The sequence below is a fragment of the Ailuropoda melanoleuca genome, chromosome 1 (genome assembly GCF_002007445.2).
Source record: "Ailuropoda melanoleuca isolate Jingjing chromosome 1, ASM200744v2, whole genome shotgun sequence".
Lineage (NCBI taxonomy): Eukaryota > Metazoa > Chordata > Mammalia > Carnivora > Ursidae > Ailuropoda > Ailuropoda melanoleuca.
In genome coordinates, this window is record NC_048218.1 from 80,125,192 (window position 1) to 80,151,211 (window position 26,020).

Below are 26,020 nucleotides of genomic sequence, written 5' to 3' on the forward strand. Positions count from 1 at the left end.
AGTTTAAGGGCATTCTAGCACAAAACCATCCACTTTTTCTTAGTCCTACAATGCCATGAGGTAGGTGGCAATGTGACAAGAAAGCCAATATGGTTGTTCAGCATTACAGAGGAGTGGATTTGCAAAATGTGAAGTGTAAAAAAGGGACCTGCATTTTGTCCAGAGCTTCTGGGCATAAACAGCAATGCTATATTGACTCAAAAACCCAAATCAGCGATTCCATGTATCTTTGGTGAAGCAAAATAGACTCTAAAGAATTATGATGTGTCTGAATAGGAAGTCCAGATAACAGTAACTGATTTATGGAAGGACTTTGACAAAGGCTTACTCCTAAGGCCAAAACAATAATGACAGCATCTGGAAGCAGCTGGGGGTACCTGTCTTAGTGATTCGGGCTAAGGAAGCCCCAAAGTTAAATTTGATGCTATAGCTTAAGTGGTTTCTAAATTTGCCAAATCATATGAGTCAGCAGGACAGCTTGATAAAAATCCAGTTCCCAGGGACCTAAAGATGATTCTGATTCAGAAAGTTTGAGATGGGGGTCTCGGTATCTATGTATTTTAATCATCAGATGAGTCAGGACCAGGTTAAGTTTGGGAAAGTGATTAATGGACTCACAGACTTTAGAACTGTAACACATGAATTTTTGTCACAATCCATGTGCAGCTATCTAGCCTAAACCAAAATATCTAAAACCATTTTTCTATTTTAAAGTACTCCTCTCAAAGCAGTTCATGTATCTCTAGATACGCTGGCTTTCAAGTTGAAAAACAAACACTTCACATAATATTCTTGATAGCTTTAGAATATATCTGCCCCCCAAATGAGATAATTTAACTCTGTATGTTCTAAAGCATGCTTAGGTTCCGGACAATGGCTCACAAATTTTAACTAGCTCTGTAGAGTCAGCAGACCTGGGTTCAAATCCTGTGTCACTTATTAGCTAAATGCTCTCAAGGAAGTTGTCTGACCTTGGAGGACAGTTTCCTCATTTGTAAAATGGGGTTGAGAGTAGCCACCATGCAAGGCTGGATACATGAGGATTACAGATAGCGTGTAAATGAAAACAGAACACAGACACATGCACTCATAAGCACAACCGATGCAGGAAAATATGGACCTATATGTCATTTTACAGTTTTCTTGATACATTAAGTTCCCCGCACTTCCAAATTATAATGCAAATAAATTCTCTGAGGAGTCAAGAATCAGTAAACAGATGACACAGCCTGGACATCAGAGATGTAAACTACAGCTCTCACCTACCAGAAATAAATAAAACAGCAGACCTTGGTCCTGTCAGCTACCCGTTTTACACTTGAATCAACTGGAAGCTGTGTCCGTGAAGTCTATCATCTTCACTGCCAGAGGTAACATAGCGTCCCTCTGCCTGTTCAACTGTTCCTGGGCCCTCTGTAACACAGGCCCTGCTCTTGTCAATGATTACTGCAAGAGCAGATGGGTTTAACACTGACTAACTTGCTTTTCCAACACAGCTTCCATCTACAGGATTCTCTGGAATCAGCAACCTGTCATCTGAATTCTGTCAGCACCTGCCTGTTACTTAGGTAAATAACGTTCATTGACATACTGACCTCCCCAACCCTACCCAACACAAACCTTGGAGGGCTGAATCTTTGGTGACTGGGAAGTCCCTTCTCCAGCAGTTAGGACCTGTTTTTGAGGGGACACAGCTATCACGTGACCCCCTTTGACAGTCACGTACTGAGGGAGAGGTGACTGGCTCGCAGGTCCTGTTGCAGGCACGTGAGAGGCTTCACCAGGTTCCTGTTTGATGATTACCTGGCAACAAACATGATAACGATGCTGAATAATCATCCCGTGAAAAAAGCCACTAATATCTGAATCTATTCTGCTTGCAGGAATTAATGAATTAATGAAGCTTGGTCTATAAAAAATGACTCCACCAGAAGGGCAGAAATACTGCTTAAATACAGCCCGTAACAGCTATCAAAGGGACCAAAAGTAGGATCTGGATTTGAGCCTGTATTTCTGCAAACTCGACCTAGTCCATTTGTTCTAGATTTTGGTGGCAAATAGCAGCAGAAAGAAACACACATACAGTTTGTGCTCTCAGGAGTTACCATCTTGCTGGATACCAACAGCTGCCCTGTGGACACCACTAAATAAATGGAAGCATGTTGCAGAAGTAGGATCTGGTCTTAGAATTAAGACATACTAAAAAGTTACATGTTATGGGGTAATGTCAATCAACTTCAATGTGCCACAGAAACAATTAGATAACAAACCCATATTGACTTGTGGGATAATGCCCTAATAAATACTCACTTTTGTGAAAGCTCCAAGTCCTCCAGTTATAGGTTTGGGACTTTGAACCTTAGGGTGACTCCCAATAGGACAAAGAGGTGGCATAGATGCAAACAAAGAGTCCTCTTGCTGTGTATGCAAAAATATACAGTGTACAATTAGGATAAAATAACTGACATCAGATGTTCTAAGCCCTTATATTTAATATAAACCTGTGATATTCTCTAGCAACATAAATGAAAAACAAAAGAAAACCAAAAGCTCAATACTCTTTGCAGTCCTCCAAGCCCCCACACTTGCATCTTAATACTGTTTTTAGAAACCAAATACAGGGGCGCTTGGGTGGCACAGCGGTTAAGCGTCTGCCTTCGGCTCAGGGCGTGATCCTGGCGTTATGGGATCGAGCCCCCACATCAGGCTCCTCCGCTATGAGCCTGCTTCTTCCTCTCCCACTCCCCCTGCTTGTGTTCCTCTCTCGCTGGCTGTCTCTATCTCTGTCGAATAAATAAATAAAATCTTTAGAAAAAAAAAAAAAGAAAAGAAAAAGAAAAAGAAACCAAATGCAAGGAAAGGCTACACCCTGGCAAGAACCTACTCATCTGTGCCCCGGTGTATGCTGGAAAGACTATTATACACCTCTAACATTTGGCTGACTCATTGGTTTGCACGTCTAGTCCCCTGCCTGATGATAAGCCACTAGAGGCCTGGCTCCGTATTTTACTTATTTTCTATCCCTAGAGCCTAGGCACTAAATAAATAAATGAAACAGCTAGAGTGTTTCAGTATATACGTCCTTTCAATAGTATTCACACAACTTGATTTGTTATCTTTACTCCAAATAAATACTCAACACACAGGGAAATTTTTCAATAAGGATTTAAAAAACAAAACAACAAAAAGAACTTAAAACAATAAATGCAAAACCAACAAAGGTCAACATTCAAAATTACTGACATCTGTCTCTAATTCTCAAATACAAAATGTAAATCTGAGAGGCAATTTGCCATAAAATAGGGACAAGCAACAAAGCTAATACTGCTTAATCACATAACGAAAAGATCAACAAACACTAAAAACAGACTAGAGAATTAAGACCTTCAAGGCAATTACTACAATTTAGGCATTCATGTAACATGGTGCTCACAGGCAGCACTGAACTCAGAGAAAAACCTCACCCTGGACCAGAAAGCATTCAATATCATCACTTAAGTACCTATATGTAAGAAATGCATTAGCACTCGTCATGTAGGAGATGATTTCTGAATTCTCAGTTCTCGCACACGGGTTTATACCTCAAAGGCTCTAGGCAGCCATGACAATGACAAGTAACTAATTAAGTAACTAACCAAAACAGCAGGGGCTGTCTTTGCCAAACAGTGAGCAGATACCTAGCACTCTTAGCTGTAACAAGTCAGATCATATTTGAAGTTCTAATTTTAAAGGTTTTCTTACCCTGAAGGAAAAAAAAAAAAAGAAAGAAAAATTGTGTAACGAATTATTTTCAAGTAACTACATGGCTGACATAGAGGAAAAAAAAAATATATATATATATATAAATAAATATATATTTACTCATTATTAGGGCAACTATAGGAAGAAAAGAAGTATGCTGCCAGATGAATATTTTTATAAGGAAAAATTTGTAACAAAGCTGACCACCCCCCGCTTCTAAAAATAGCTGCCTTCTCATCATGGTAAGTTTTCAAATAGATACCGACTGTCCAATAATGGAAGTGTTGAGAAACATTTTCCACACCAGGAAAAGATCAAGAGTAAGGTAGAGGAGTCTGGAGTAGATAATCTTCAAGACACTTATTAGCTTGAAGATTCTACTTAATGAAATTTGCATTATCAACTGACAAATTCTTGCTGGGCTTGAACTTAGTGTCTTCACAAACTAGAAAAGTGCAGTAATGCAGTAAGAGTGTTACCTTGACAGTAGATGTTACAAAACTACTTCCATGAATTTTAGGAATAGGGGAACCTGTTCCTTGGGAGGCCTGGGAGGCAGTAGAGAGCTTGTTTGTAGGACTTCCTGATAAGAAAGGCAGGTTTTAAAATAAAGTATAAACAAAGTAAAACTTACAAAATGGAACTTTTCCACCACCCTTCCCCTTTCCCTATTTTTCATTTTTAAGTGTTGAAACTTACAATCATGAAATTATTATAGAAAAAATACTTAAGGATTCCTCCTACGAAGCTGACCACCTCACTAACCTAAAAATAGACAAGAAGCTAGTAAGGACATGCAGAAGAATAAGTACGTAGACATTACACACTCTGCTACCTGTATACAGACAGATACCAGAACATAAGGGTACTGGTTATGTAATGATGTACCACATGTATGAATCTAAGTGAATGCTAACTCCCTCAAAGTAGTTTCACCAGGAGGTTATACCTATTCCAAAGTGCTGCTGACATTAAGCAATTTTTACTCCATGTGTATAACTGCCTTTAGGGTATGATAAAAATAAGTTCCACCACCTATAGTCAAAAATAAGTCAAGACCAAAAATGGTATTTGATTACCTGCTCCATTTACCAAACTTGCCTGCAAAGACTAATTCCTAAAACTAACCATCCTCAAAGGAAACCTATTTGACATCCATAAATGCATTCAAAAGGTTATTAAGTAATAAAAGGAGGTCCACAATTATAATCACTGCTGAAGGATCTAACTTCCAAAAAACTACTTGGAAAAATCCAGTATACATTCATGTATTAAAATTAATTATGTTTAGGGGCGCCTGGGTGGCACAGCGGTTAAGCGTCTGCCTTCGGCTCAGGGCGTGATCCCGGCGTTGTGGGATCGGGCCCCACATCAGGCTCCTCTGCTATGAGCCTGCTTCTTCCTCTCCCACTCCCCCTGCTTGTGTTCCCTCTCTAGCTGGCTGTCTCTATCTCTGTCAAATAAATAAATAAAATCTTAAAAAAAAAAAAAAATTAATTATGTTTAAAAAAAAAATCAGTCTTGGGGCGCCTGGATGGCACAGCGGTTAAGCGTCTGCCTTCGGCTCAGGGCGTGATCCCAGCATTATGGGATCAAGCCCCACATCAGGCTCCTCCGCTATGAGCCTGCTTCTTCCTCTCCCACTCCCCCAGCTTGTGCTCCCTCTTTCGCTGGCTGTCTCTATCTCTGTTGAATAAACAAATAAAATCTTTAAGAAAAAAAAAAATCAGTCTTAGTATCTTATAGTCATTTCTCTTTCACTATTTCTCTTAATTAGAAGTGAGAGCTACAGAAAAGTTTACACTTAGATGTGCTCACATAGCTTAAATGAAATACATAAAATAATGTTAGTGAAAATACTTGGAAAAAACCTTAAAAGCACTCTGTAGTTATAGGAAATTATGATGACAAACGTAATAAATCCAGTTATTCTTCCTATCAAGGAAATTGAACTGCAGAGTTCAATTTCTCTTCCACACACACAATTAACTTTATTCACAGAAAAGCAAAGATCATTTTTTTTTATTTGGTGAGAAACGTATGTGGGCCACAAAGGTATTCTTGTTCTGAAGCTTAATTTGGAAAATAACCACCTTGGTTGCAGGCCCAAAAAGAATGTCTTCCAAATGAAAACAAAATCAACTTTTTTTTTTTTAAGAAAATTAATTATGGCTCACTTTTAATCTTTAGAAATTAAAAAGAAAATTTAAGTAAATTCCTAAAAAATAGAACTTTTACATAAGTACATCTTCTCTCAGGGAAACAGCACTGGATTTACTGTTTAGAGCTCCTCTTGTTTACAGATGAAGATTACATGGCTATGAAGTCACACTAGGATTTCATCTTTACAATAGATCAAATCTTTTGGATCACACAAATATTGATCAAATGCATACCTGTAGTGGGAGTGGTGGCTCCAATGACCTGCCCTGGCTTATCCAGGATAACATAAGGATTATTAATGACGGAGCTGGCAGTGCCTTGCTTCACATGGACAGGAGTGGAAGTTGGGGTTCGAGGCAGTGGTGATGGACTTGGAGTTGATATGGGGGAACCTTTATTAATACAAAAGAGAAACAAAATAAACAAAAGACATATACTCAACCCATCTAAGAAAATGCTGATGGTACTGGAGGACAAAGATGACAAATGGGGAAAAGAGAATGGGACTCTATGTTTTCGGTATGGAGCAACAGCAGCGGTGTAGCTGAGGCGGGGACTGGTGTGTTTCCCTTGCTACATCCTTATATCAGCATCGGCAGCGAGCTCTTGAGGAACAGATTCTGAGGTGCTAGCCCAGACCTACTAAATATAAATCTGTACTTTAACAAGATCCCCCCCCACACACACCCATCCCGTAGGTGCATTAAAGTTAAAAAAGCAGAGCTTTACATAACAGCATGGAACTCCCAAATCCCTAAATCAAACTCTTCACAACTTGGGCAAATTGTTGTAATAATGGTTGAACTCAAAGACACTAAAATTACAGGAAATTAGTAAGTGAACAGATAGACTTATAAACCAGGAGTCCTGATTTACAATTAATTTCCTTGTGCAAAACATGAAATTCACCCGCCCAAAACAAAAGTCTGTCAATACTAAGTCACAGCTACAATCCAGAGGTTCCTGTTCCCACAGAACACTCTCGAAGATTACCCATGTATCATTCAACACCCTCAAAGGTTTTTTATTGATCAAATTTGTCATCCATGAATTTCTCTAAACTTCCAACTGATTTGTAATGTTCAGCCTATTCACCTATGAATCAGCAAGTTCCACGATGCTTCTAACTGGGAGGTAAAATTACACGTTCCTCACCTTCCATCAATTTCAAAGACTTGGATCATATTTCTGCTTAGTTGTCTAGTTTTAGCACTGAAGTCTCCTTTTCTCCCCCCTTCATACATAGAGGCCTCCCACTGCCTAGATATTTCTACTGACTCTCCTTCAAGTCTTTTCTGAAGCGGTGCAACCTACACCATAAAGTATATTCCTGCCAGAAGTCTACCTAACATGAATGTGAAACTGTCATGACACAGTAGACAATTCAATCCCAGTGAAAATGAAGGCTCAGAACTACCTACTGTTAACAGAATGAGTAATTTTCTAGCGTGGTTAGTATGAAAGACATTCAATCCCAAACTAATTCCCACCTTTCAAGCTTTAACTCCACACCAAAAGGCCTCCAAGTTTACTTTATTACTAGCCACTCTGGTTTCCATATATAATTCAAAAACTTAATTCCTACCTTAGGTTCAACCATACATCCTAGCAAACATTTAACCTGCATCACTTCTTGGAGATAAAAACTTGACTGCTTTGCATTTCATTTCTTTCCTTATTCAAAAACTGTTTGCATATGAAATGATTTCTGGTTTTGCTTCGTTGACAGCTTTGCTAATCAACAGTCATTACTTGTTTAACAAAAATACTTGAGAACTTAAAACTGTATACCTGAAACAATCTTGCAGCTCATGGTGATGGGTTGGAAGGATTTTCCAGGTGACTCAGGATTAGGAACCTGACTTTGTGGCACAATTTTGCAGCTTGATGCTATTGGCTGAAAAGCTGAATTGCCATGAGAACAAAAGGTAACTTTCTGGGATGTTGTCATTTTGGTGGGTGTTCGTTCCAATGAAGATGGCAAAGAATAAAATGTAGTGTGTCTCTCAGCTTCAGTGTTGGCTGGGAAGCCTATGTGAAATGAAAAGGGCAAATGATAAGTCATGAATCACTCAGAAATAATAAAACCTTTCCAACATGGGGAAAGAATGAAATAATAAAAATCCCTTATCATTTCAACAACCATTTAAACCACTTCCCAGTAAAATACATACAATTGACAGTATTTATAAGCCTTTTATACATAATTGGGTGAAATGTAAATAATCATGTTTAGAATCATTTTTTTTAAACGATTTTATTTATTTATTTGACAGAGACAGCCAGCGAGAGAGGGAACACAAGCAGGGGGAGTGGGAGAGGAAGAAGCAGGCTCCTAGCAGAGGAGTCTGATGTGGGGCTCGATCCCAGAATGCCAGGATCACGCCCTGAGCCAAAGCAGACGCTAACGACTGCGCCACCCAGGCGCCCCTAGAATCATTTTATTAAAATGCTTTCAAAAAATTAGAAAACATATTAACTATGCATGTACAATATAAAGAGTACACAAGTGTATTATGTTTTGAATTGATAAACTGTTTAAATCAGAAAGGAAGAAAAACTCAAAGCATTCACTTAATCTAATAACGTCCTATTTTATTAAATGCCCATGAAGAAGATACAACAGCAATTTAAAGCGGAATAAAATTGAGATTATAAAAGGACTAAAATATTAACATCACATTAAATTGTAGGCTTAGAGGGACACCTGGGTGGCTCAATTGGTTAAGTGTCCGACTGCTGACTTCGGTTCAGGTCACGATCTCAGGGTTGTGTAAGACAGAGCCCCACACTGGGCTCTACACTGAACATGGAGCCTGCTTGAGATTCTCTTTTCCCCTCTGCCCCTCGTTCCACTCTCTCTCAAAACATAAATAAATAAAAAAAAATAAAAAGGTAGGTTTAGAGATTAAATTGATGCCATTTAGAAAGAGTTTTATATCTTATACATATAGGTTACAGAAATGATTTAATTATACGCTTATATACTTACTAAATGAAAAAATGCCATAGTCAAAATACATTTGTTGGTTAACCTTTTTTAAATTAATTAATTTATTTGGGGGGAGGGGCAGAAGGAGAGGGAGAGAGGGGATCTCAAGCAGACTCCCTGCTGAGTACAAGGAGCCTGATGCGGGGCTCAATCTCAGGACTGTGAGATCATGACCTGAACGGAACTCAAGGGCAGGATGCTTAGCCAACTGAGCCACCCAGGCACCCTGATGATGAATCTTATACTGGTTTTTTGGTTTTGCTGTTGTTTTTTTAAAGTAGGCTCCATGCTCAGCGTGGAGCCCAAAAAAGGGCTCGATCCAAGGACCCTGAGATCAAGACCTGAGCTGAGATCAAGAGTCGGATGCTTAACAAACTGAGAAACCCAGGCGCCCCTTATATTGTATTCTTAATTCCAGTACAGTTAACATAGAGTGTTGTATTAGTTTCAGGTGTATAATATAGTGATTCAACAATTAATACGTGACTCAGTGCTCATCACAAGTGTATTCTTAATCCCCTTCACCTATTTCACCCATTCCCCTGCCCACCTCCTCTTTGGTAACCATCAGTTTATTCTCTACAGTTAAGAGTGTTTTTTTGTTAGTTTGATCTGTAAACTCCATATATGAGTAAAATCATATGGTGTCTGTCTTTTTCCGACTTATTTCATTTAGAATTATACTCTCTAGATCCATCCATGATACTGCAAATGGCAAGATTCATTCTTTTTGTGGCTTAGTAATATTCCATTGTGTGTGTGTGTGTGTGTGTGTATACACACATATATCATCTGTCAGTGTACACTTGGGCTACTTCCACAATTTGGCTATTGTAAATAATGCTGCAATAAACACAGGGGTGTGCGTACCTTTTCAAATTCATGTTTTTGTATTCTCCAGGTAAATATCCAGTATTAGAATTACTGTATCATACATGTAATACATCTATTTTTAATTTTTTAGGAATCTGCACACTGTGTTCCACAGTGGCTGCACCAGTTTGCATTCTCATCCATAGTACACAAGGGTTCCCTTTTCTCCACATCCTCAACACTTGCTCTTTCTTCTGTTTCTGATTTTAGCCATTCTGACAGGTGTGAGGTGATATCTCATTGTGGTTTTGATGTGTCTTTCCCTGATGATGGGTGATGTTGAACAACTTTTCATGCATCTGTTGGCCATCTGTATGTCTTTTTTAGAGAAATGTCTGTTCATGTCTTCTGCCTATTTTTTTAGTTGGATTATTTTTTGGTGTTGAGTTGTAGAAGTTCTTCATGTATTTTGGATATGTCATTTGCAAATATCTTCCCCCATTCAGTAGGCTGTCTTTTAGTTCTATTGATTGTTTCCCTTGCTGTGCAGAAGCTTTTTATTTTGCTGTAGTCCCAGGAGTTTATTTTTGTTTTTGTTTCCCTTGCCTTGGGAGACATATCTAGAAAAGTGTTGCTACTGTCGACGTCACAGAAATTATTGCCTGGAATCTCTTCTACGATTTTTATGGTTCAGGTTTCACGTTTAGATCCTTAACCCATTTTGAATTTATTTTTGTGTATGGTGTAAGACAGTGGCCCAGTTTCATACTTTTGCATGTTGCTCTTCCGTTTTCCCAACACCATTTGCTGAAAAGACTTTTTCCCATTGCATATTCTTGCCTCCTTTATCAAAGATTAATTGACCATATAAGCATGGGTTTATTTTTGGGTTTTCTATTCTGTTCCATTGATCTACATGTCTTTTTTTTGTGCCAGTACCATACAATACTGCTTTGATTACTCCAGCTTTGTAGTATTATCTTACAATCTGGGATTGTGATACCTCCAGTTTTATTTTTCTTTTTCAAGACTTCGGCTACTTACAACTTTTTTTTTTTTTTTTAAGATTTATCTTATTTATGGAGTGCCTGGGTGGCTGAGTCAGTTAAGTGTCGGAGTCTTGATTTTGGCTAAGGTCATGATCTCAGGGTCATGGGATCGAGCTCTGAATCAGACTCTGAGCTAAGCGAGGAGTCTGCTTGAGATTCTCTTTGCCTGCGCCCTTCCCCTGACTCACATTCACACAAGACCTGGAAGAAAGAGAAAAGAAAAGAAAAGAAAAGAAAAGAAAAGAAAAGAAAAGAAAAGAAAAGAAAAGAAAAGAAAAGAAAAGAAAAGAAGTCTAAAAAAGAAAGGATTTATCTTATTTTAGAGAGAGAGAGCAGGAGGACAGGAGAGGAAGACATAAGGTAGTCTAAAAAAGAAAGGATTTACCTTACTTACTTTAGAGAGAGAGAGCAGGAGGACAGGAGAGGGAGACAGAATCCCAAGCAGATCTACTGAGCATGGAGCCTGACACAGGGATTGATCCCACGACCCTGAGACCATGACCCAACCCAAAACCAAGAGTCAGATGTTCAACCGACTGCACCACCTGGTGCCCCTTAGGGTCATTTGTGGTTCCATACAAATTTAAAGATCATTTGTTCTAGCCTGTGAAAATGCTTTTTTAATTTTGATAAGGATTGCATTAAATCTGTAGGTTGCTTTGAGTAGCCTGGACATGTTAACAATATTTGTTGTTCCAATCCATGAGTATGGAATATCTTTCCATTTGTTTTTGTCACCTTCAATCTCTTTCATCAATGTTTTATGGTTTTCAGAGTATAAGTCTTTCACCTCCTTGATTAAGTTTATTCCTAGGTATTTTATTCTTTTTGGTGCAACTGTAAATGTGATTGTTTTCTTAATTTCTCTTTCTGCTGCTTCATTATTAGTATATAGAAATCCAACAGATTTCTTGACATTACTAAAATTCATTTATCAATTCTAGTAGTTTTTTGGTGGCATTTTTAGAGTTTTCTATATATAGTATCATGTCATCTGCAAACAGTGACAGTTTTACTTCCTCCTTACCAATTTGGATGCTTTTTATTTCTTTTTCTTGTCTAACTGCTTTGGCTGGGACTTCCAGTACTTTGTTGATGAAAGTGGTGAGAGTGAACATTCTTGTCTTGTTCTTGGCCTTAGGGGAAACTGATCATGATGTTAGTTGTGAATTTTTCATATATAGCCTTTATTATGTCAAGGTATATTCCTTTAAACCTACTTTGTTGAAGGTTTTTATCAGGAATGGTGTACTTTGTCAAGTGCTTTTTCTGCATCTCCTGAAATGATCATATGGCTTTTATCCTTTGTTATTGATGTGACCTATCACGCTGATTGATTTTTGAATACCAAACCATTCTTGCATTCCAGGAATAAATCCCATTTGATCATGGTGATTTTTTTTTAATTTATTGTTGGATTCAGGTAGCTACTTTTCGTTGAGGATTTTTACATCTACGTTCATCAGAAATATTGGCCTGTAGTTCTCTTTTTTTGTAGTATCTTTATCCAGTTTCAATATCAGGGTAACACTGGCCTCAGAGAATGAATTAGGAAGCATTCCTTCCTCTTCTATTTTTTTAGAATAATTTGAGAACAGGTATTAACTCTTCTTTGAATGTTTGGTAGAATTCCACCTGTGAAACCATTTGGCCCTGGACTTTTGTTTGTTGGGAGGCTTTCGTTTTCGTTTTTTAGATTTAATTATTTATTTTAGAGAGAGAGAGAATCTCAAACAAACTCCCTGCTGAGCATGGTGCCTGATGCGGGGCTTGATCCCACGACCCTGAGATCACAACTTGAGCCAAAACAAAGAGTCAGATGCTCAACCAACTGAGGCACCCAGGCGCCCCAGGAGTTTTTTTGTACAGATTCAATTTCATTGCTGGTCATCAGTCTGTTGAAATTTTCTATTTCTTCCTGATTCAGTTTTGGGAGGCTATATGTTTTTAGGAATTTATCCATTTTGTCTAGGTTGTCCAATTTGTTGGCATATACTTTTTCACAATATTCTCATAATTCTTTGTATTTCTGTGGTGTCAGTCGTTATATTGTATTTTAAATAAGATTTGATACTTAACATTCAGTTTCTTGTTCACACTAGGGACCAAACCAAAAAGTCTTCCTGTAACATGTTAGAAAAAAACAATTATGATCATCAAAAAAAAATAAACATTTAATGCCTTTTTGTGAATTTAATGTTCTATAAAATGTCAGTAGAATGTCATGAAAAAATCTTCTAAGAAGAATAAAGATTTGACTACTTTCATAGTTGGACTACATAGTAGAGGCAGGATGCCTACTTATGGAAAATTTATTTTCCATTCACTCTTAAATCTTTATAGGCAGCAGTTCAAAATCATATTATGCAAATGAGAGAAAGGAATGCCCCAGAGAGTGACTCCTCTGTACAAGGAAAAATTCATTTCCATACAAGGAAAAATATATTACCTTTCTCCACACATGTATCAGGTACTGGCTCATGTGACTGCTTTATCGGTGAGGAAGCTTTCACTGGGGCTGGAATGGTCAAAGGCAAAGATGGTGGGGCATCAGAGATGTCTGACTCGGAGGACTGAGGATAAATGGAGTCTTCTCCAAGAGAATGTCGGTGGAGCTCAACATCCACTACCTACACAATCAGGCAACAATTGGGCTTATGAATCCGTCATCAATGTCACAGAAACCCCCAAACCTGTCCAAGAACATGGTACTCTAAGAGATGAGACAAATGATTTCTAATCATACTTCAAAGGCAGTTTCAATCTAAGAACTAAAGGATTTATCCCAGAATGTAATCTAGTTTGGTTTAACAGATAGATAACTCAGTGAAACCAATCATATAACTGGGGCCTTTCCATCTGCTGCCTCTATGCCTTAGAACACTACCCCCCCCAATCTTTGGATGACTGTCTCTTTCTCATCATTAGATCTCAATCAAATGTCACTTTCTCAGAGACGCCTTCTCTAACCAACCTGGCTAAGGCAACCCCCTTGTCCCCCACCTACGCTTTTCTTTATAGCACTGATTTTAAGTGAAATTTGTTCATTTGCTTTTGTTTACTACAAACTTTCTCCCCATTTTCAACACAACCAAGAATACAACTCCTTAAAAGCAATAGCTATCTTATTCATCTCTGTATCCCCAATACCAGGACCAGTGTCTAGTATATGGTATATGCTCAATAAATATCTTTTGATACAACACAGCATACTTCCCTAAACAGAATAAGTTTTAACTAGCTAATTCTCACTATAACGGCTATTGCTGATTTATCATGAATCCAAAAAAAAAAAGTGGGAGGAGGAGTATGGGGAAGGAAAACAAAGCTGGAGGTCTCATTTCCTGACTTCAAAACTGATTATTACAAAACTATAGTAATCAAAATGGTGTGGCACTGGCATCGAGAAGACATACAGGCTACTGGAATAAAATACCCCCTCACATATGTATATGGTAAAATTATTTTTGACAAGGGTGCCAGGACCACTGGGAAAAGCAGTCTTTTCAACAGATGGTGCTGGGGAAAACTGGGTACCAACATGCATTAGAATGAAGGTGGATCTTTACCTTATACCATTTATAAAAATTAACTGAAAATGGATCAAAGACCCAAACATAAGACCTAAAACAATAAAACTCTTAGAAGGAAATATAGGGCAAAATTTCATGAGGGTGAATTTGGCAATGACTTCTTGGATACGACACTAAAAGCACAGGCAACCAAAGAAAAAATACATAAACTGGACTACGTCAAAATTAAAAACTTCTGTGTATCAAAGGACACAATCAGCAGAGTGAAAAGGCAACCCACAAATGATCTGATAAGAGATGAATATCAAGAATATAAAGAGAACTCCGAAAACTCAACAACCAAAACCCAAACACATGATTCACGATGGACAAAGGATATGACATTTCTCCAAAGAAGATTCACAAACAGCCAAAAAACATATGAAAAGATACTCAACATCAATAATCGTTAGGGAAATGCATAACCAAAACCACAATGAAATACCACCTCACACTCATTAGTTTGGCTACTATCAAAAAAATAGAGAACAAGAAGTGTTGACAAAGATGTGGGGAAACTGGAACTCTTGAGCACGGTTTGGAGGAATGTAAAATGGTGCAGCTGCTGTGGAAATAGTGTGGCAGTCCCTCAAAAATTAAAGATAGAGCTACCATGGGGCACCTGGCTGGCTTAGTTGGTAGAGTGTGCGACTCTTGATCTTGGGGTCGTGGGTTCAAGCCCCTCACTGGATGTAGAGATTACTTAGAAAAAAAAAAAAAATAGAGCTACTGTATGATCCAGCAATTCCACGTTCTTGGGTATACACCTAAAAGGACTGAAAACACAGACTCAAACAGATACCTGTACATCCATGTTCTTAGCAGGATTATTCACAATAGCCAAAAGATGCAAACAACTCAAGTGTTCATTAACAGATAAATAAATAAAATGTGGTTTATACATACAATGGAGTATTATTCAGCCTTTTTTAGGAAGGAAGTTCTGATGCATGCAACAACATGGATGAACCTTGAAAGCATTATGCTAAGTAAAATATACACCCCCCCAAAAAAAAACAAACAAACCCCACACTGCATATAATTCTACATATAGGGTACCTAGAGTAGTCAAAAATTCATAGAGATAGAAAGTAGAAGGGTGGCTATCAGGGGCTGAAGGGAGAGGGGAATGGGAGTTATTGTAAATGGGTATCATTTCAATTTTCCAAGATGAAAAGAGTTCTGGAGATGGATGCTAGCAACAGCTGCACAAAAATGTGAATATATTCAATACCTCTTAACTATACAATTAAAAATCGTTAAAATGGTAAATTGATAAAATGGTGCATTTTATTTTTTTAATTAAAAAGGGGAAAATAAACTTTTTTAAAAAATTAAGCACTCATTTTTTTTCCTAATTAAAAATGAAGATCCATTTTAATTCTACTTATTCCCAAATAATACTGGAGGAAAAAACCTACCGTCTCTGCTCCAAGAGTCTGCAAGCCAGTGTAAGTTCTATCCAGCTATTGAAAGACAAAAGAAGAAAATAAAGTTTCACTGAGCTTACTTATAAATCTTAGGATACAATCTCATCTAAAACCCCTTTAATCACAAGTCTTCAGAACACAGAATCTACTTTTTCATAATATAAACTATCAATTCATCGCTTAAATAAAAACCCTCTTACCTGAGGTGGAATGAGTAAAATTAATAAAAACAACCTCAAATATATAGGTACTGTACTTTTAATAGAAACTATACAGTTCTAAAAACATACTAAGGACAATCTAAAAATGGAGGAAGTTTTATACAAAAAGATATTTACTACAGCGTTATCTATAACCACAAACTGAAAATGTGAACATCCAGCAATAGAGGACTGCTTAAGTAAACCTTTTTTTTTTTTAAGATTTTATTTATTTATTTGAGAGACAGAGAGAGGGAGAGCACAGAGAGAGAAGCAGACTCCCCACTGAGCAGGGAGCCCAATGTGGAGCTCAATCCCAGGACCCTGATATCATGACCTGAGTAGAAGACAGACACTTAATCGACTGAGCCACCCAAGCACCCCTTAAGTAAATCTTGAACCATCAATTTTAAAGTATTACACAAGCACTTAAATGTTTACAAAGATGATGTAAAAAATATCTTAAAAGACAAGCTACGACGGTGCCTGGTTGGCTCAGTCGGTAGAACATATGACTCTTGGTCTTGGGGTTATAGGTTTGAGCCCCATGTAGGGTACAGAGATTACTTAAAAAAATGAAATCTTTTTTTTTTTTAGAGGTACCTGAGTGGCTTAGTCAGTTAAATGTCCGACTCTTGATTTTGGCTCAGGTCATAATCTCAGGGTTTTGAGATCAAGCCTCGGAGTCGGGCTCCACACTGGGCACGTAGCCTGCCTAAGATTCTCTCTCTCCCTCTCAAAAAAAAAACAACAAAAAAAACCCCAATAAGTAAAAAAAAATTTTTAATCTTTTTTTTTTAAAAAAAGAGAGTGGCTATAAAAATACACATATAGTGTGATGACATAATTATATACAGCCATTAAAAAAAATGAAATCTTGCCATTTGCAACAACAATGGATGGAGCCAGAAGCTATTGTGGTAACTGAATTCAGTCAGAAAAAGGCAAATTCTCATATGTAGAATCTAAAAAACAAAACACATGAACAAACAAAAACCAGAAACAGATCTATAAACACACAGAACTGGTAGTTGCCAGAGAGGACAGGGTAGGGTGTTGGGCAAAATAAGTGAAGGGGATTAAGAGGTACAAACTTCCAGTCATATAATAAATAACTCACAGGGATGAAAAGTACAGAAAACAACTTATCTGACAGCATTTTTGCTTTGTTTGAAGCAATAAACCATTCTCAAAAAAAAAAAAAAAAAAAAAGGATCTGTGGAGCTTATCAATATAAACATTACACAGGGGCACCTGGACAGCTCAGCTGGTTAAGCAACGGACTCTTGATTTCAGCTCAGCTCGTGATCTCAGGGTCTTGAGATCAAGCTCAAGTCTGGCTCCTTGCTCAGCAGGGAGTCTGCTTGAAATTCTCTCTCCCTCTCCCCACTCCCACCCCCACCAGCTCATGCTCCCTCCCCCTCTCTCCTCTCCGTCTCTCAAAAATAAATAAATAAATCTTTTTTTAAATAAACATTACACAGTAAGATTAACAGGGAAAAACTATTAAGTTGGGTAAAAAGGAAAGATGATTTACTAATCAGTAAATAGAAAACTCTAAGACTTGCAAAAAGTAGATTTCAAGTCTTGCTGAGCTCCTTAGCAGCCAACACAGACATGACAACCCAGTCATGAGATCTAGCTTCATAACAGAAAGACAATGCCAGGGGGATTCATACTAGTTCCATGGAAGAGATCTAGTTTTAATACTTAAACCTTAGCCAACAGTATGACTATTAAAAGGATGTGGGCAATTTCAGGCTATATCCATTTTCATATTCTTCACAGCATGGAAATAATAGTCTCCCTGTAATGTGCACTGGCTTATGCTTCATTCTTGGGACCACACCTTAAGAGAGATATTAATAAAACAGAACTGTTATCAAAATGGCAAGAGGAACTAGAAAGCACAGCATACAAGGAATTTTACAAGAATAGGTTCTGCCTGGAGATGATTTAAGGAAAGACATGAAGGCTGTCATTAAACATTTTTAGGGTTCTTATAAAACAAAACAATGTCCTGTCCTGTGCTACTCCAGAAATCAAACTAGCACAAATAAGAACAAGGAAAAAAAAAAAGCACAGTTTCAGTTAAATTTATGAAAGAACCTTCCAGAAGTTTATTTAATAAACAGATAAATGGTTGTTTTGGGAATTACTATGCTCCATGGTGATGGCTGATCATGAATGCACAACATAGGAATTTCATACATTCTGGGAACTTTAAATTGTACATACTTCTAACACTTGAGTATTCAGTATTCAATACAATTATACAGTATCAAATATAGATTAAGTTATTTCAGCATTTCAGAATACTGAGAGGTCACTATGGGCTTAAATCGTCAGGAAAAGTACATAGGAACTTGAAGAATGGAAAGAATTCAAACAGGCATTTTAGGAGGGCAAGAGCATAAAAAAAAGACACAAGAGAAGAAGGCCCAAAGCACTTCTGGGACATGAATAAGTGACCTGGCTGGAGTAGTACATCCATGCAGGGGATTAGTGTGAGATAATAGGGGAAGTGTGTTGAGTCACACCTTGAAAAGCCCTGAGCAGTAGGCAGGGAAGTATAAGCTTGAGTAAAGGGAATTCAGAAAGGTTTCTCAGAGAGGAACAGCATAACGGTTCTATTTCAGGAATACTAATTGGATGGTGGTGTGCAGAATGGACTGAGGGTAAAGAAGGCAGATTAGAATGAAAGAAGCTAATCAGGAGACAGTGGAATAAATGGCCTAGGCAAGAGTGGGAAGGGCAAAGAGTAAGGAAGATGATGAAGAAAGAATAATAGTCAGCAACTGAACAGATATTTAGAACAAAGAGGCAAGAATCCAAGATGGCTCTGAGAGTTAACACAGAAATAACAGGCAAATGAATACTCCAGTACAAACATCACATAAGTACAACACAGGTGTTTAAGGCTTCAAGGCCAATCAACACATAACAAACAGTAAAATTAAGTTTTCCAGAAAAGCTAGTAAGAAAGCTTAAATACCGTCATTTTTAAAACAGTGTGCCTCAGGGTGCCTGGCGCACTCAGCCAGTAGAGCACGTGGCTCTTGATCTCAGGATCATGAGTTTGAGCCCCACGTTGGGTGTAGGGATTGCTTAAATAAATACACTTTAAAAAATAAAAAACATAAAAAACTGTCTCAATCTTCCACCAGGCACTCTAAGTGATATGGACAAATAATAGTATGAGAACTATGTAAACAATTCCTTTTATTTTAGAAATTAGGGCTGGGCCCAGTGTGATATAAGATGGTATGTGCAGTGCTTAAAATAAGATAAAAGGAAAGCGAACTATTTTAGACCTTCCTCTAATTAAGCAGGACCATATCCTGCCCCTCTGAACAAAGTGGCTGCATATTCTTTATTTTGTTCCAGTTCTTTTCTGAGGTCATAAAGCAATCTAGTCTTAAAGGAATCTCTAAAAAAACAACTTCAACACAAAGTTGAGCAGTGCTGTCTATTACCAATGGAGGGCAAATTTCAGCCTTAAGGTTGAAAAGGCTGTATTGGTAGAACAAAGGGAACAAAATGGGAATTCTACAGATGTACTGAGATTCATTTAGTTCAATTTTGGGAGCCATTAATGGGAACAATGTGGCAAAGCACAAAGTAAGGGTGTTTGGGGGTAAGTTTAATATTAGAAATTTATCCTATGTAGAACTAGGAAAACATTTTTAAAATGGCCTTTCAATTATAAAAGTTAAACACGTTTATTATAAAAAATTAGAAGGAAAAAAAAAATCAGACAGTAAGAGTAGGAGAAATTGCCCACAATGTCATTACTTTAATTACTCCAACATTTTGGTGTATTTCTTTTGTGTTTTTCTCTACCTATTTAAAATCACAGTTGACTTCATATTATAACATACAGTTTTGTACTCTGTGCTTTTCACTTACTATAGCTGGTAGTTTTCCCCCACGTATAGAAAACACTTCATATTATGGCTACATAATAAACGATGTGGATATATCAAGGAAGAATGTCTTAAAATACAAATCAAAAGAATTACAACTTTGTACAGTACTTTCAATTTCCTAAAACATGTTCACTTCTGTCTTTATCCTTACAAGATAAACATATCTATATCCTTATGAGATAAACAGACGAGGCTTATTATTTGCCTCATTTTACAGAAAAGTAAGTAGATTTTGTTTTTAAAAGTTCAGTCACTTAGTCTCAGGTAACACAGTAACAGCGAGCTTTAATCAGAGATTCAAGTCTTCCCATAATCTGACCAGTTCATCTTTTTTAAAGAATATACATTCTGCCATAATGCAAACCTTCCCCCAACCTTCAGAGAACAAAAGAGTGTTGTAGCAGTCTGCAGAACACAATCAAAAATCAAAAAGATTAATCCTGCTTCCACTGTCCCTGGCCACTTCTCACAGAAGGCCTAACCCACGGCTTTAAGTAACCAGATAAAAAGAGGTACTTCACTTCGGGGTAGCAACATGTTGTTACAATACCTTCAGATTATGTATGATATCTATCCGCTTGTTCTGGCTGTCCTTAAAATGAACTTGAACTCTGACAGGAAACTCACCCCAGCCTCTTCTGGTCAGGTGAAAAGGAGGCTCTCTAGGGAAAAGCATATATTAACACATTAAGCCACAGTCACACTCTCATTCTACAGAGGAAACGTTTTCTCATACTGGGTAAGCGAGAAATTCACAGCTTCTGACAATCATTTACATTTTCTCTATTGAAACTCAATCGATATGCTGAATTTTGCTGAAATGCTACAACAAAAATTCAACTCAAACCTACGTTAAACTTTCAATTACTGAATACTTAGAGCTAAGAGACTTATAGTATATAATCCAATGTAATTATTTTCACAAGCAGGGAACTTAGGTGATTTGATGGATGTCACGTATTAGAAGCCAGAATCCTTGACTGCTACTTGACAAACACAGGCTGTATGGTATATGTTCCCTACCCAGACACCCATATTTATTCCTCCACTCTGGCAACAACAGAGTAAATCACAAATGCTCATTCTGAAAGTGACAATTTATTTGAAACTATTCGCCAACAGGACTTAAAAGAACATATGTTCACCATATGATCTTCCCCAAACAGTGACTATGATTTTAGTGGATAAAGGAAGAATGTGTGTGAATGCTAATTGGACTAGAGAATTTTCAGTCAAAACATAATTTGTGAAGGGAAGAAAAAGAAAAGTTGATGAAAAAAAGACTAGCAAATTGTTAATGATGTTTGGTATAGGAGGGTTCAAGTTACTCTACTTCTGAATATGTTTGGAATTTTCCATAATAAAAACATTTTAAATTTAACTGAGAGAACGTCATGTACTCAAAAATAATATGGTTTAAGTTAATGGGGGAGAGAGAATGCTTTAAAATGAAAATGTTCATTATGAATCAGTGGCTTGGAATTACTGAAATGAGAGAAGATGCCAAGATGGCAGGGAGGAAGGAACATTCGGCAGGATGTGTTTTTGCAAAAGAGGAGACATGAATTCGTAAAGACACAGTCCAAGAACACAACCTGAGAGGAATCTAACAACAGATCTGAATTATCAAGAACAGAGCCAGAGGCTACCAGGAAGGCTCAAGACAGGAAAAATCCCTGAGTTACGAGAGTAGGCTGGAAAGGAGAAAAAGCAATAGCTATGTTATAAACCAGAAAGAAAAGAGAGCAAAACCAGAGTGCCCTGGATGGGAGAAACCAGCTGAACACTGACTGAGTTAGTAAGAGAAGTAGCCATGATGCTGGTATAGGTTTAGACAGAAATTAAAAGACAGGCTTAGGGTCAAATGAGAAGGTCGACTTGAGACAGCCGTTTGAAAAGGGATGCAGTGGGGCCTAAAGGCATGCTGAACTTTAGAAGAATAATTAAAGTTCTACTGATGACACATTTGGTCATTTAAATTCCAATAAAGTAGATAGTCTAAATTCATTTTGCAATATGCATCAATTATCTTATTTGTACGCTGGATTTCTCTTAGAATGGATATAGTAAATCAGCTGTGTTCCTCAATTTATGTACTATGGCTAAACTCTAATGAATGAACAGGAAGGACTGCTGCCAGAGAAGACAGACAAATAGCATAAAGGCCAGGAAAAAAGAACAATGGCTTTAACAGGAAATTTCTCCCTAACCATATTTTTGGAAGCAAAAAAGGAATCTAAGGCTTACCAATAGACATCACCTATCGAAAAAGAGAAAATTTTTAGAATAATCATCATCATCATCAAGGGAACATACCCTGCCAAACAGAATATGCTATAAAGCAAAAGAATTAAAACAGTATTAATCCTGATATATAAATAAACATTAACAGAGTCTAGCATTTGATCCATATTTATGTGGTACTTTAGTGCGTACTGAATATAAGGAAAAGATGGATCAGCTGATAAACTGATACTGGGACAACTGTCATCCACATGAAGAGGATAAAAAATCCCAATTCCAAGTATTTCACTTTCAGACCATCTATCAGTTCCTATCTTTCCAGCTCCATTCCTAATCCAACTATTCTTTGACCCACTGGAAATGCCACTTATTATCCACACCAATTTTCACTATCTCTCACTGCTCTTTATATAATTTCCTTCTCTCCTTAGCTTAGATTCTACGGTGTATCACTACCACAATAACCTCATTATAAAAGTGAGGAAATCAGTGAACTGAGAAATTAGAGTTTTGGGTGAGTTGTCTACATCCACGTCAAAGTCCTTAAGAATGACATCAAGAGGAAACATCAGGACAATAGGTGCTAAAACAGTTTCTGAAAGAAGGGAGTAACCAGGAAATTAGTAGATGTCTGCAACAAGGAGGATCATACAATGCTTCAAAGGAGCTAAAGGTTTTTAGGCAGAGAAAGGGAAAAGACGGTCTAGAAGCCACAAATATGTGCAAGGAAGACACCCACCCCCGACCCAATGGCACACAGTGTGAGAGAAAAAAACAACTGCCACTTGAAAGCTGTTCTCAGAAGCAGTGTTCTCAGAAGACAGCCATGTTTTATTTAAGAGTCAGGAGTGGAGGGAGTGTTCTGAAGAGAGCTGAGGATATAGGAAATTTCACTGATAATAAACCAAAACCACTTCTACAATACATTCATACAATGAATGTATATCTGATATGTAACATCATATAAAGATGTAAAGAATACACATAAGGGATACGTGGGTGGCACAGGTCATGATCTCACTGGTAGTGATAGAGTCCTGCATTGAGCTCTATGTTCAGTGTGGAGTCTGCTTGAGATCCTCACCCTCTGCCCCTCCCCCGACTCTCACACACACATTCTCTCTTTCTCTCTCTCTCTCTCAAATAAATAAATAAATAAATAAATAAATAAATAAATAAAAAATAGGGGTGCCCAGGTGGCTCAGTTGGTTAAGCATCTGACTCTTGATTTTGGCTCCGTTATGGTCTCAGGGTCTTGGGATCAAGCTCTGCATTGGGTTCCAGGCTCAGCCGGAAATCTGCTTAGGGATTCTCTCTCCCCCTCTCCTTTTGCCCCTCCCCCCTGCTCTCGTACACTCCTGCTCTCTCTCTAAAGTAAAAATAAATAAATCTTTAAAATAAATGAATAAATTTTTTTTAAAAAAGAATACACCTGAGTAAAACAAATTTCAGAATAGTATATATAATCATTCCATCTTTGTGAAATAATAACACCAACAACAACAAACAACAACTATACTAGGTTAATATATGTAGGGAAAATATCACTAGGGTTACTTCTGAGAGGATGAGATCATGGGGAATTTTCAATATTAAATATTTCTGTAATGTTAGAATCCTATGTTTAATTCTGCTATATTCTGATATTCATAAAAAATAGGAACACTTTTATATTTATCTGTATCTATATATAAGTTCAGCTATTTCCAGGGGGAGCAAAATCCACTAATATAATTCTGACAGGAGGAAATACTGCCTTTTCAGGGAGACAATAATCTGCAAGAGGGAACCACAGTTAAAACTCTATTGTGACTAAAACCCAAAGCTAGTAAGTAAATTATTAATAACATAATCATTAAAGGGAATGTTCTCAAGTTAAATCACTCTTCTTCCACTTCAGTATATCTGTACTTCTTAAATCAAATAACTCAACCATGCTTACCTAACTTCCACAAGGTCATTTGGCTTATAGCTGGGATGAAGAAAGAACCAAACTTTCTTGACAAAATGATTAATGCTGGGTTCTCTACGAGACCCTCGGACATATACCATCCACTTGTGGGTTGACTGGTCATTTTCTTCTCTCTTATCAGGAGGTATGTACCTAAAGGAGGAAAAAAGAAAGAAACCTGAATTCTTTTTTTCTTCAAAAGCCTAACAGAACAATTAACTCCTACTTAAAACAAGATTAAAATTACAAGAAAACTGGGAATTCACAAATATGTGAAGATTAAACAACTCACTATTAAACAACCAATGAGTCAAACACAAAATCAAAGAGAAATTAAAAAATATCTTAAGACGAGTGAAAATGAAAAAAAAAAAAAGATAAGTGAAAATAGAAATACAACATACCAAAACTTAAGGAATACAGCAAGAGGTTTTAAGAGGGAAATTTATAGCAATAAATGCCTACATTAAGAAAGATCTTAATCTAACTTTATACCACAAGGAACTAGAAAAAGAACAAACTAAGCCCAAAATTAGTAGAAAAAAGGAAATAACAAAGATGAGAGTGAAAATAAATGAAATAGAGACAAAAAGACAAAAGAAGAAACTAAAGAGCTGTTTTGCTGAAAAGATAAGCAAAATAGACAAATCTTTGCCTCGACTTAACAAGGAAAAAGAGAAAGGACCCAAATAAAAGAATTATAAATAAAGAGGACACATTACAACTAACACCACACAAAAATACAAAGGATCATAGAACTATGAACCATCATAGGGGCACCCGGCTGGCTCAGTCGGTAGAGCATGTACTCCACATCTCAGGGTTGTAAGCTTGAGCCCCACGTTGGGTATAAAGATTACTTAAAAATAAAATCTTAGGGGCGCCTGGGTGGCTCAGAAGGTTAAGAGTCTGCTTTCAGCTCAGGTCATGATCCCAGAGTCCTGGGATTGAGCCCCACATGGGGCTCCCTGCTCAGTGGTAAGCCTGTTTCTCCCTCTCCTTCTGCTGCTCCCCCTGTTTGTGCTCTCTTGGTCTCTCTGTCAAATAAATAAATAAAATCTTAAAAAAAAAAAAAGCTCTCTCAAAAAGAAATAATAAATAAAATCTTAAAAATAAATAAGTAAAATGCTTAAGAAAAAAACTATGAATAATTATATGCCAACAAAGTGAACAACCTAGAAGAAATGGATAAATTCCTAGAAACATACATGCTACCAAGACTGCATCATGAAGAAATAGAAAATGTGAACAGAACTATTACTAATAAGGAGACTGAATCAGTAATCAAAGACCTCTCAACAAAGAAAATTCCAGGATCAGATGGCGTAAAGGGTGATTTCTACTAAATATCTGAAGAATTGATACAAATCTTTCTCAAACTCGTCCAAAAAAATAGGAGGGAACACTTATAATAGATGTAAAAATCCCCAACAAAATATTAGCAAGCAGAATTCAACAGTACATTAAAAGGATCATATACAATGATCAAGCAGTAGTTATTCCAGGTATGCAAGGATGGTTCAACATCTGCAAAACAATCAGTGTGATCACATAAATAAAATGAAAGATAAAAATTGTATGATCATCTCAACAGATGCAGAAAAAAACACTTGACAAAATTCAACATCTATTCTTGATAACTCTCAACAAACTGGGTATAGAGGGGGTATACCTCAAAATAATAAAGGCCATATATGACAAGCCCACAGCTAACATCATAATGGTGAAAAACTGAAAGCTTTTCCTCTAAGATCAAGACCAAGACAAGGATACTCATCTCTCCACTTTTATTCAACATAGTACTGGAAATTCTAGCCATAGAAATTAGGCAAGAAAAAGAAATGAACGGTATCCAAATTGCAAACAAGAAAATCCTAAAGATTCCACCCCAAAACAGTTAAAATTAATAAACAGGAATGCTTGGGTGGCTCAGCTG

General features: G+C 37.2%; 1 protein-coding gene across 6 annotated transcripts in view; it reads right to left on the reverse strand.

Annotated features, from left to right (window-relative positions):
* YEATS2 (YEATS domain containing 2) overlaps nucleotides 1–26,020 on the reverse strand; it is a 106,579-nt gene that overhangs the window by 37,784 nt on the left and 42,775 nt on the right. For all 6 annotated transcript variants that reach the window (XR_004625997.1, XM_034661965.1, XM_034661948.1 and 3 more), the window contains 9 exons: nucleotides 24,076–24,237; nucleotides 20,440–20,551; nucleotides 15,752–15,796; nucleotides 13,208–13,388; nucleotides 7,696–7,935; nucleotides 6,138–6,296; nucleotides 4,221–4,324; nucleotides 2,311–2,418; nucleotides 1,621–1,803 (listed from right to left, as the gene is read on the reverse strand). Coding sequence is in view for 5 of the 6 variants with exons in the window: in XM_034661965.1 (XP_034517856.1) it covers nucleotides 1,621–1,803; nucleotides 2,311–2,418; nucleotides 4,221–4,324; nucleotides 6,138–6,296; nucleotides 7,696–7,935; nucleotides 13,208–13,388; nucleotides 15,752–15,796; nucleotides 20,440–20,551; nucleotides 24,076–24,237 (1,294 nt within the window). In the remaining variant the exon portion in view is untranslated. The remainder of the gene's footprint in view (nucleotides 1–1,620; nucleotides 1,804–2,310; nucleotides 2,419–4,220; nucleotides 4,325–6,137; nucleotides 6,297–7,695; nucleotides 7,936–13,207; nucleotides 13,389–15,751; nucleotides 15,797–20,439; nucleotides 20,552–24,075; nucleotides 24,238–26,020) is intronic.